This window comes from Pelodiscus sinensis, chromosome 10, assembly GCF_049634645.1.
Source record: "Pelodiscus sinensis isolate JC-2024 chromosome 10, ASM4963464v1, whole genome shotgun sequence".
NCBI lineage: Eukaryota > Metazoa > Chordata > Testudines > Trionychidae > Pelodiscus > Pelodiscus sinensis.
Genome location: NC_134720.1, coordinates 2164872 through 2176942, shown reverse-complemented (window position 1 = coordinate 2176942; position 12071 = coordinate 2164872). Strand labels below are relative to the sequence as shown.

The 12071-nt window shown below is 53.2% G+C and overlaps 2 protein-coding genes and 1 pseudogene across 5 annotated transcripts in view; 2 read left to right on the top strand and 1 right to left on the bottom strand.

Annotated features, from left to right (window-relative positions):
• Positions 1–2153: 2153 nt before the first annotated feature.
• Positions 2154–3367, bottom strand: LOC102454068 (galactose-3-O-sulfotransferase 2-like; annotated as a pseudogene).
• Positions 3368–3586: 219 nt separating this feature from the next.
• Positions 3587–12071, top strand: part of LOC102460667 (alpha-1,4-N-acetylglucosaminyltransferase-like) — a 29349-nt gene continuing 20864 nt past the window's right edge. Inside the window, exons 1-2 of the mRNA XM_075937242.1 lie at positions 3587–4162; positions 8808–8948. Of these exons, the coding sequence (XP_075793357.1) occupies positions 3973–4162; positions 8808–8948 (331 nt within the window). The 5' untranslated portion in view covers positions 3587–3972. The remainder of the gene's footprint in view (positions 4163–8807; positions 8949–12071) is intronic.
• Positions 8811–12071, top strand: part of LOC102458804 (alpha-1,4-N-acetylglucosaminyltransferase-like) — a 101755-nt gene continuing 98494 nt past the window's right edge. For all 4 annotated transcript variants that reach the window (XM_075937246.1, XM_075937247.1, XM_075937243.1 and 1 more), the window contains exon 1: positions 8811–8948. The gene's annotated coding sequence lies outside the window, so the exon portion shown is untranslated. The remainder of the gene's footprint in view (positions 8949–12071) is intronic.

Sequence of the window (12071 nt, the reverse complement as noted above, 5' to 3'; positions counted from 1 at the left end):
AAACAAATCTGCAAAAAGGGGGAAGTCGTCTCCCTACCCCTTCCCTCGATGGATAATAAGCGTTTAGCTGATCCAGAGGTTATTACCTAATCGGGACCTTCCAAGCAGCAAGGCAGAAGCTGAAGGAGAGGGAGCTGGTCGCAGCCCGGGGGAGTTGACGGGACTGAAATAAGGCAGCTTGAATCATACAAGCTCTGAGTTACTGAGCTATACCAGCAAACATGGCCCATCCCCACTGGCCTAGCATTATTACAGGCCCATACGCAGGAACGGAGTGGGGGGGGTGGGGGGGGAGTTCGGCCCCAGCCTTTTCCCAGCTGGCAGGAGCACAGGAGAGGGAGGCTCGGGAGGTTTGCTGTTCCTGCCTTTTCCCGGCTGGCCAAAGCAGTTTACTTGGAGGACCATGGGGGGTGCATTTGCACCCTTTGCATGCGTGTGAGTGTACACACACACACACACACACACACACACACACACGTGTGTATGGGGCCTGTATTAACCCTCACCATCATGCCCGCGGCAGCGCTGCTGAGTGGGAAGGACAGCTGGTCCTGGGGAAACATGCTCAATGCATTCCTGAAACAGGTGTCCCTGATTTGCGATGGGTTTATTGTGTAATCAATGCTCACCCTGCCCCGAGGCAGGAACCAGCGGCTGCGATGAGAAGTGCCACGGTGCCAGGCGCGTTGTAGGACTTGCCACGAGGGGTGTACACACAGCCGCGGGGCCGTCTCTCCAGACGTTGATTCCAAAGCTACCCCAATCGGTGGGGCTTAACGGCTTGATGTGTGCACAGAGCAACGGGGTTAATATGATGCCGTCTGCACTATTAATGATTAGCACAGTAACCGTTGTCCTGCGGGCCACTTGTGTACCTTTCATTGGAAAAACCCAGAGCAGAGGACAAACTGTACAATGTCCACATGGTCATCATTTCACCCCTGTCTGATACGCAGCCCCTTCCCGGACAGAAAGCAGCAACCTTTAAACAGCTCAGGCTGGAGGACGTAGGACAATCATTCAGTGAGTTGCAAGGCAAATGGAAACTAACAGGAAATGAAGGGAGGAAATGCCATGCTGCGGAAACAGCCTGACACTGCAGAGTTAACCCTCTCTCGCTCCCACAGAGGAAGCCAGGATGTTTTACATCTTACGGCCTTTCTTGGACAACCAAGACCGGGGCAAATTCCCAGATGGGAGCAATGTCACTGATCGTTGGACTGAAATGGAGCTGTGACAAGTGACACACCTGGGGGTGTCTCCTCTGCTTCCCCTCCCGAACCCACAATATTTTCCTTGGCAATGTCCCAGCGACATCTTAGAAGCCTAAGTTTGTAGTGGATGGATCGGCAGGCTCAGAGGGGTCCGGCTGCCAGCTGGTTCGCCTTCCAAATTGTTCAGTGGGTTCCTCTTTGGTTAGCAGTGTCATTTCTATCAGAGGAGCTCTTAGAGCAGTGGTCCCCACTGCAGTGCCTGCAGGGGCATTTATGTGAGCCCACCGAATGATCTGGGCCAGCCCCTGCCCCAGGCATGCGGCACATGCACAGTGCCGGCCCCAGGCGTGTGGCACATGGGTGGCCCCTGCCTCGGGCACGTGGCACATGAGCAGCCTCGCTCCTGGATGCCTGGCATGTGAGTGGCCCCACCCCCAGGCACCTGGCAGCCCCAAAAGGCTGGGGACCACTGTCCTAGAGTATAAGCTAAGGCTGGGGTCTCGCTGACTAAACACCTGATCAGAGACAGACACCATCAGGGAAGCTGCAGTGTGAACAGATGAGCCAGACAAAGATCAGGGAGGGGGAGAAGTGATTAAACACAGATTGCCGAGTAGGTCAGTGGCGGAGCTGAGTATCCTGATGTCGAGTCACATCCCTTAGCCATGAGACCACGCTGCCGCCTCAAAAGAGCATTTGCATAATCTCACATCTGCCCTTCCTCTCACACTGACGTCTATCTCCCCCAGCTCGGGGTAATACTCTGCCTGCCTCGGCCCCGTGCTTCCTTGCACCACTGCGCTGGCTGGAGGATGGGATCCACCGTGTGAAATCGCGTTGTGCTCTAGTCTTATTTGGCAGCAGAAGGGGAGATAAGCTTGCGGCATGTTCTGCTGACTGAAACTGCCGCGCTCTCCTGGCTTCTCCGCGTTGGGCTGGCGTCCTGGACTGGGCTCGCTCCTCTGCGGGGGTGGGAGGGTCTGGTTCTGAGTCAGAGGGCCCAGCTTAGTATGTGGTCATGTTCTGGTCTCCACGGAGCTCGCGGCCTGCAACCTAGCGACGGCTCATGGCTTAATTCCTTTCGCTCCACTGGCGGGGCTTGTGCTTCGGGGTCTATAGTCTGCTAATGTCCCAGGGCCTCTTGGTACAACCTGGTACCCGCATGACGGTTGTGTGCGCCAGTGCACGAGTGGGGCATGGGGGGCCGTTACTGGCCAGGTCGGGCCGGGAGAGAGAGTTCATGGAGATTCTCAAGCATACTGTGAGGCATCACAGAGGGAGGGATTAGATTGGATTGCATGTAAATACAGAGTGTGTCTAGTGAGACGAGCTCCCGGGGAGCCAGGCCTTACCACGAGGGGAAAGGCATGTTCTTCCTCTTCTTCTCTGGGAACTGACGCGCATACAGATAGGACATAGTTTGGGCATGATCAGTCTCAGGCAGGCTCGCTGAGTCTCATTCGTCAGGTCTTCTTTAAGGCTATCGCCCAGAATATTTCCACTCCCTGACTTCAAGAGCTGAGGATTTTTGTCTTTGATCTTGGTCCTGTCTACGGGCGCGGGGTCCAAGAGACACAGTTCCTTTTGTTCCGTGAGTTCGTGTAGTCTCATTCTCAGGAGCATCACCTCCCAAACCAATCTGTCCAGCCCTACTGCCTACAGAATTCTCCTCCAGAAGGACCTGTTGGCATGATGGTAGAGCGTCCAGTCCAACCAGCACCATTCTTTCACCTTTTCCTTGCTCTCGGGGGTCATGTTCTGGACGGTGTCTGGGCTTCGGGAGTTCAGCATGAAGGAAACCACGTCATCCAGCTCCCAGCGTGTCCCTCAGCAGGACCATGCACTCATCAAAGTACTCGGAGAGCAGCAGCAGCTGAAAAGCCTGCTCCACCTCCGATATGACACCCTGGACACAATCCTCCATGCCTACTGCATAGTTATCATAGCCAAAGTCAAACCACATGCAGTTCCTGGCACACACGTACTCTTCTGATTTCACTCAGCTTGTAATATGTCCATGGAGATGCTGGAAACTCGGTCACATCCTTGGACCTTCCAAAGGCTGGTGTTGAACATTTATGATAGGCACAGGAAGATTCCATCGGTGAAACCGGGTTCCTCAGGATGGAGAAGTAGGTGGTGGTGTCTGGCATTACTCTCCGGACCTGCTTACAAGGAGACACAGTGTGGCCATTAACGTATCTCTTGCGTATGCACAGGAGAGGTTTGGACAAAACCTGCCCACAATATTTTGGCACCTGAGGCGGGGAGCTCAAATGACGCCCCCATGCCCGCTCGCTGCACCAGCAGCAGACACAATTTTCTACACTCTGGGTCCTAGGGGCGCCCCCAACAGGCTGGCACCTGAGGCGGCCACTTCAGTTCTCCTCATGGTAAGGCCAGCCCTGAGTTTTGTGGTACAAAAAGAGCTCCCGCTGGACTTAAGGGTAACCATCCAGGATAACGTGCACCATGCAGATCATTAGCAAACACAAGCACGGTGGGAATGTCTCAGTACAAGCCTTGTCCTGAGAGGTTGTAGGCATCGGAGACGGGTTGTTCTCTATGGTAGGGGCGGCTTGGCGGCATTGCTACACCGCTCTAGCTACACCAGCAAACATGGCCCCGCCCACTCACTTTCCCATTCTCCTCAGGCTTGAGTGGATGGTTTGGGGGGCTAAACTGGACTGCGCGAGGGATTTACTGGCTGAGTAATGACACGGGATGGTGCCCCAGGTTCTGTGCACCCCTACACGCCATGGATGTGGGCTCAAGACCAGCCGCACTTGGCGGAGGCGGAAGGACACATTGGGCTCAGGCCAGTGGAAGGGAGAAGATCCATGTTTACGTAGACCTAGTGACTTGCCCGGCTGCTGCAGTGGGACCACTGACTGGAGCAACAACTGTGGGAAGAGGTCTGTGCAACCAACCCGGCATCCTGACTCTTGGTAAGGGTGGATTTCACGTCCCAAACCCCTCGGTGTGCCCTCCGGATAGTGTCTAAATGCCTGGATAAAGGTGTAAATCTGTCCCCCAGCAGCCTGCTGCACACAACTGTGTGCGTCAAATCTGCTGCCATGCATTCAGGTTCCCCGGCGCAAGCTAAGCTGATCTGATTGTGAGGACCACCATAGCGGGCCAGTCCAATCGTCCACTAGCCCAGGGTCCTGTTTCCATCACTGGCCAGAGCCAGGTGCTTCAGAGGGGCTGCACAGAACAGGCAGTTTTGAGGGACCCTAGGAAGGAGCATGGCGGAAAGGGATCTAGGGATCATAGTGGACCACAAGTTGAATATGAGTCAACAGTGTGATGCTGTTGCAAAAAAAGCAAATATGATTCTAGGTTGTATCAACAGGTGTGTTGTAAGCAAAACTCGTGAAGTCATTCCGCCGCTCTACTCTGCACTAGTTAGGCCTCAGCTGGAGTACTGTGTCCAGTTCTGGGCGCCACATTTCAAGAAAGATGTGGAGAAATTGGAAAGGGTACAGAGAAGAGCGACAAGAATGATTAAAGGTTTAGAGAACATGACCTATGAAGCCAGGCTTCATGAACTGGGCTTGTTTAGTTTGGAAAAAAGAAGATTAAGGGGGGACATTATAGTGGTTTTCAAATATCTAAAAGGGTGTCACAAGGAGGAAGGAGAAAATTTGTTCCTCTTGGTTTCTGAGGACAGGACAAGGAGTAATGGGCTTAAAGTGCAGCAGGGGAGGTTTAGATTGGACATTAGGAAAAAATTCCTAACTGTCAGGGTGGTCAAATATTGGAATAAATTGCCAAGGGAGGTGGTGGAATCTCCCTCTCTGGAGATATTTAAGAACAGGTTAGATAGACATCTGTCAGGGATGGTGTAGACGGAGCTTGGTCCTGCCTTGAGGGCGGGGGGCTGGACTCGATGACCTCTCGAGGTCCCTTCCAGTGCTATTATTCTATGATTCTATGATTCTATCCCCTGTTGGCTGGTCGTCGTGTCTGGCAGTCGGAGGAGCTGCCCCGCTTGGAAAAGGGAGTTGATTGCTGCACACTAGGGAAGGGCTAGTTCATGTCAGCAGGGAGTCACCCGGCCAGCTAGAGCGTGGGAGGCCAGGGATAGATTTACAGCCTTGCTTGCCACATGCTACATTTGTGGAGACAAGTGCTTCATGGTTGTTTCAACCGCCTCCTCTCTGGCCTCTCCCCGTCATTACACGGCATGAGCCAGGCAATCAGTGTTTGCATCTCCAGCCCTGCAGGTAATTCTTGTTCTCTGCAGTGAAACAAGAACACTTGTGTTTTAACAGCTCCATCCTTTTAGCTTAATCCTCACATCACTCCAACCCAACAGCCCCCAGCGCCTGCTGCAAGCCACAGCCAGCTGCTGTCGGCATCACCCCACAAACAACACAACGGCAACCCAGAGCGCTCCAAAGGACAGTCACGCCCCAAAACCATGTGATTGGCTTGAAAAGCAAGAGGGTTTTTTTAAAAAATATACCATCGAATGTTGGTTCTGCTTTCTTTGCTTTCTGGACCCTGACCCCCAGAATTCTCTCCCTCTTGATTTCAAAGGAAAATGGAGCGCACCGTGAAGAGCTTCAAAAGGACCTCACAAAACGAGGTGATTGGGCAACACAATGGCAGATGAATGTTAATGTTGATAAATGCAAAGTAATGCCTGTTGGAAAACATCATCCCAACTATACGTATGAAGTGAGGGGGACTAATTTAGCTGTGACCACTCAAGAGAGAGATCTTTGTGGATAGGTCTCTGAAAACATCCAGACTGTGCCTAGACTACACCTCTCTGTCGACATGAGGTTTACAGGATCTGTCAAAAAAGGGTTTATTTTCAGCAGATTCGTGTCTAGACTGCTGGGTTTTTTTCCAAAAAGCTCTGTTAAAAAAAAAAAAGCAGCGGCCATGTTTATGCTAATGGAGCAAGGGATATTTAAATCCCGGCTTCATTAGCAATTTCGACGTGCTTGATTTGCATCTCTCTGTCGACAGAGAGACGTAGCCCCAGAGAAGAAGAAAGAGAACATCTTATTGAGTGGTCGTGTTTGTCCTGTAAGCCCAAATGGTGGTTGGGCCTAGAAAGACATGGCCATGCCATCTAGTACTGGAATCCATCTTGAACCTCCTGGGAATGGGCATGCCAAACATGGGGGAGGGGATCTATTAAGCAATGGGCAGCCATTAGTCCTTTGTCTTCAGCAGGCCTTTGAAACTTACTGGCCTGCCCTAAGCGGATACCAAGATCTTTGAAGAAGCTGTAGACCCAGGCCAGAGCAAAGATCAACTCTGACATGCAGTTTTGTACCTGAGATGGGAACAGCTGCTTAGGATACAAATTTGCGTGGAACAAATTTCTCAGGAGATTACAGTTAGCTAGTGGTTTTTGGTCATTTTAATTAAATAACTTGCTTTGATCTGTTTGCACTTGCAGCCACTTAAATCCCACTCTTTGGACTGAATAAAAACACGTTTGTTTTTTATCAAGCACAGTGTAAATAATTGTTACCTGGGGGGCAGGGAGTAACCACTGTGCATATCTCTCTGACTTTGACAAAGGGGGGCAGACACCTCATAAGCGTTCTCTGTATACAACTTTCAAACATAGTAAGACAGATTTATTTGGGACTTTGGTCCCTTTGGAGGGTTGGTTTCTGGGTGCTGAGCCCTAGTAGCTAAGTTCTCCCAGAGCTGAACTGATTCAGCATCTGTGTTGCTCTGCAGGGGGCCGGAAGCCCAACTTTGTGCCTTTTCTGGGGGAGATCAGAGGATCTGATCCAGGACAGGCTGATGGGGAGCCCCAGAAAACTAGAAGGCAGATGTTAGTGGCATGATCAGCACCCCAAGGGTCACCACCAAGGGGACCACTGTGATTCTTTTACTCAACCATTGCGGTCTTCCTTACAACACAACACAACACAACACACACACAATATGCCTCCTCAGCCAAGCATCACCTAACTCTAATTCTTTAAGGCGAGGGTGGGCAACCTCAGGCTCTACATCCAGCCCCTGAGGCTCAGGAATCTCCCCACACTGGGGAGCCCACGCTGGCACTCCAGCCCCCCTGCCATCCACCCACAGGGCTGGAGCACAGAACATCTACTAGCCTGGACCCTCCTCGGCTCTGGTGTGCGAGGGAAATGGGAGGAGCGTCTTTTTCTCTCTCAGTCTGGGCTTCTCACTTGTGTGCAGCCCCCGACTCATTTTTTTGTGGGTCAATGGCCAGTGATTCCCCACCCCTGCTTTAATGTTATATTAGCCTACGATGCCCCATAACAAAAGCCAGGTGCAAAGGCTCTTCCCATCCCCATGAGTTCATACATCAAGAGGCAGGTCTGAAAGAATGATCCCTGAGGGTCTCGTGAGTTTTGTAATCTGGACACTCACCTCCTTGCTCTGTGGGGTGTCTCACTGCTCCCCCCTTCTCCTCTTCCCTGCCAAAGAGCAGCAAACACAGACATTGATCCTCCTCAGATCTGAGGAGAATGCCTTTTCGGGCCCCGCACTCTGGAAACCCACTCCCCAACTGGGCTCAGAACCCCAAATAAATCATTCAGGTAAGGCCCCTTGCACAATCAAAGGAGGATGTAGAGGCCGATTGCTCCCCCAGATCATATGTATTTCCACTGGGCTCGATGGAAAATAAAGGTGGTTTTATTAAACACAAACAAGGATCGAAGTGGTTGCAAGTGAAAACAGGCAGAGCAAAGTGAATTACAAACTTAAAATAACAAAATCCACATCGGGAGTTCCAACACCCTCAGGCTTACTGTAACCTCACCCTAAAACTGTTCTTATTTGGGCCAACCCTGCAAGCCAGGGAAGATCATTTTTCCTGGGGGTCTCGGGTTCATTTTCTTGAGTCTCACGTGCCAGCCAAAGATGCAGGGACAGCAGCTTCCCCTTGTTTTATAGATTCCACTTTGGGCGGGAACTTGGAGATCTCTCCCCCACCTCCTATGGAAAATAACCTGGTCTGATCCTACTGGGGGCGGGGAGGGTGATCACATGACTTCCTGAGACCAACCACTGCTAAGACTGAGAGGACAAAAGGGGCTGATTACAGGTGATCGCCCAGACATGGAGGGAAACACCCTTGATGGCTTCCATTTGCACATTTACATGCATAAACCATGCCATGCGCCGTATTTCTAACATTACACACAAGAGTGAAACACACACCAAAACAAGATACACAGACACAGCAGACTGTGACATTAAGATCGCTCAGTTACATGCGGCATTTGGCCCAAAGCATCTTCGAGTTAAGCATATTTGTGTCCATAAGTCAGTTCCATGCAGCCTGGTGGAAGGGGTGAAACCGTCACAATGATCACTGATGATCTCATGAGTTTTGTAATCTTGAGGGACTGCCCCCTCCCCTCCCCCGGTTCCAGGAACGTGGTTGTGAAGGGAAGGCTTGGGCCTCTGTTTTCTTCCTGGCAGCTAAGAGGAGGGCTCTGGTCTGGCATGGGGAAGAGGAACGGAATGGGCATTGTTGTCTGCTATTGGACATCTATTATCGCTATATATTTTTGTGGCTGTACACAGCTACCATCTTGGTCTTACTTTCCGTCACGTTTTGCTGTATTACCCCTCCAGGTTTCGCTCGCCTCGTATCTGGATGGAACTCAAGTGACATTGATGGCACAAAGGCAAACCTAGTTAGGGGAGTGACATACAATCGTCAACGGTTCAGGAGCCACATTAACAATCGTCATTGGCTGCGAGAGCCACAGCCGAGTAAGTTCCTTGTTTAATTTACCACGTATATGTGAGTTTCACAGCAGGTCGACTGACTGTGTGTTCTACAATGTCTAACTGCGTCTATGTCTAGACTACGTGGCTCTGCCGACAGAGCCATGTAAAATAGTTTATCTGACACAGTCAATGAAGAGGGGATTTAAATAATCCCCACTTCATTAAAATAAAAAAATGGCCGCCGCGCTGTGCTGGCAATCGGCTGATCTGGCACAGTGCGGGAGTCTAGACGCGGATCGGTCGACAAGGGAAGCCTTTGTTGACTGCTCCTGTAAAGCTTGTTTCATGAGGCATAACGGAGCGGTTGACAAAGGCTTCCCTTGTCACCTGATCCGCGTCTAGACTGCCGCGCTGTGCCGGATCAGCTGATTGTCGGCATAGTGCGGTGGCCATGTTTATTTTCATAGAATACTAGAATCATAGAAAACTAGGACTGGAAGGGACCTCGAGAGTCATCGAGTCCAGTCCCTGCCCCCATAGTCCCCCCCTTTAAATCCCCGCTTCATTGACTATGTCAAGTAAACTAGTTTACGTGGCTCTGTCGACAGAGCCATGTAGTCTAGACGTACCCTCAGAGGGGGGATACTGAAATCACACAGGGATTGCAGAGCATGCGCTGCAAAGAGCAACAGGAGACATGTTGTCTCTCAAGCCACAGTCTGAGTATCTGGGGACTGAGTTTGGGGTCCTCTGAAAAGTCACAAATAGCCCCAGCCTGAGCCTCCCGTCTCCTCCCTCCCCGACTTGGAAACCTGGAGCAAAATCTTGCCCTGGGGTAGAAGGTTTTCCCCTTCACCGGACGTGAGTCCAAGGAGTGAATTCCGGCTGGCAAGGGCCTAGATGCCACCGGCCTCCAGCTCCAGGCAGGTCCATGCCAAAGGCCCAGCATGCGAGGGCAGGGCGGAGTGACTCCAGGAAGGCCCCCCCCCCTCGCCAGCACCCCTAGAACTGAGCTCAGATTGTCCCCAGGCCGGAGGGGCCGACAGCAAGCTGAGCAGGGGGACCCGGCTCCGTGCTCCCCAAACGGGTGGGACCTCCGGCGGAAGGGGTGGACCAGCCCTCGGTGCCCCTAGGACCATGGTGCACCCCACTCCCCCCGGCCCCATTGCCACAGGCTGCTGGCTCCCAGCCCTCACCCCTCCTGGGTGGAAATACGCGTCTTCCTCTCCCTCCCTCCTGACGGGTATTTCCAGGCTGCACAGCTCTCCGCCTCCTCTCTGAATTCCCCAGTGGCCAGGCTGACTCAGCAAGCCAGCCGCTTGGCCTCTCTGCCGGGGCCCTAAGCAGGCTGGAGGGGAGAGGGGGGCAGGGCACAAAACCCTGGGGCAGAAAAACGGGGAGGAGAAACGCTGGGGAAAGCGGGAGGGGGTGTAAATATGCCTGGTGCCCAGCGCACTGAAACTGCCTCATTGCAGCTCTGGACACAAACACAACTGACCCGCCTCCCCTGGCTGTTTCTAAGCAGGCACTGGGCTTGTGACAGTGAAAGTGTTACAAAGGAAAAACACAAGCAGCGACAGGCAGGTTAATCAGTTTGTCAGAGCCCCCTCCCACCTCCCCTGCCCCCCCCCGTCCTCCACCCAGCAGGCCCCTGCTCCGCGTCGGCCCTTCCAAGCCTTCCCTAAGGATGAGCGGCCCCTTAGACGGGCCAGTTGCTGGATCAGGAAACGGGCCCCGAGCCATTAAACTCAGCTTAGTGACCCCAAAACCCTTCCTGTGCCTGCGGGTAACAGGAGACTCCAGTGTGAGGCAGAGTGGGGGGGGGGGTTTCTCTCTGCAGGTCTTACAACTGAGGAACTCTGCCCCCAACCCCACGCACACACTGGTATTAGCACCTAGAGCACTGTGCTCCCTTCCCCCAGCCCACAATGAAAACAGAAACTCAGTCCAGTCAGGTTTGCCCAGGACCTTGCAGGAAATTGCCCCGTTACAGTGTTTTTACAGCTCAGAATTGTGTATTATCGGCCTGCGCTAGCTCTGGAAACCCTGCTTGTGGCCTTTGGTGGCCAGGCTGGCAGCTATCCTGCCCTAGACGGCCGCATTCCTGTGCCTAGTGCGGAGATTGTGGACATTGGAGGCCTCCCCCAAACCTGGATGAGGTCCACGGTCTCCACACTAGACCAGGTGGGCGCCTGCCTCTTGCGGCCCTCAGGAGGCTCCCGGGAGCCGCCAGCCTGGTCCCGGGAAGAGGGGGAGGGCTGGGTGGCAGCGGGTGGCTGGCTCATCCCGTGCCAGGTGCAGGGTCTGCTGGCTGGGTGCTGCCAGGCTTGCAACTGGCACAAGCACTGTAGCCAGACCGTGCCCCTTTGAGGGCTCCGGGGCTGGAAGGGGGGCAGAAGAGTTTCCCTGGTTTGGCCCAGAGTGGCCACCAGGGCAAGCTGGGGAGGGCTAGCCTCCCACTAGTTCGAATTAAGGGGCTACACAGCCCTTAATTCAAACTAGGCATTAGTCCTCGTAGAATGAGATTTCCCTAGTTCGAACTAAGCGCTCCACTAGTTCCAATTAAATTCAAACTAGCGGTTTGTAAGTGTAGCCCCTATTAAAGTTAATTCAAACTAACTTTGAATTAACTTTGTAGTGTAGACATACCCCCAGAGCCGGTCCCTTGAGGACCAGAAACACCCCATGGGCGGCCCCACAGCTCCATGGTGGTGCAGTTGGAAGCAGGGTGAGGGCAGCGTGCCCCAGGGAAGTTCTGGTGTGGGGCAGGAGGGGCCATGTGGGCCCGTTGGGGTGGAACACGCTGGTGCGGACTAAACGCCCCCTCTGGTGTGAAGTGCCATGTCGACAGGCCCTTGTCTCTGAGCCCCAGGCCAGGCCTTGACGACTGGACCCTCCTTCCATCCCAGGGCACCAAGTCGCGCCCTCCCCTGAGGGGACAAACAGCAGTGCCTGGGTCTAGCTGTATTGGGCCCACGCCGGGGCGTATTGGTGTGAAATTACCAGCGCAGGACTCTGCTCCCCTCCCCCAGCCCACCATGAAAACAGAAACTCCGTCCAGTCAGGTTTGACCAGGACCTTGCAGGAAATTGCCCCGTTACAGTGTTTTCACAGCTCAGAATTGTGTATTATCGGCCTGCCCTAGCTCTGGAAACCCGGCGTGTG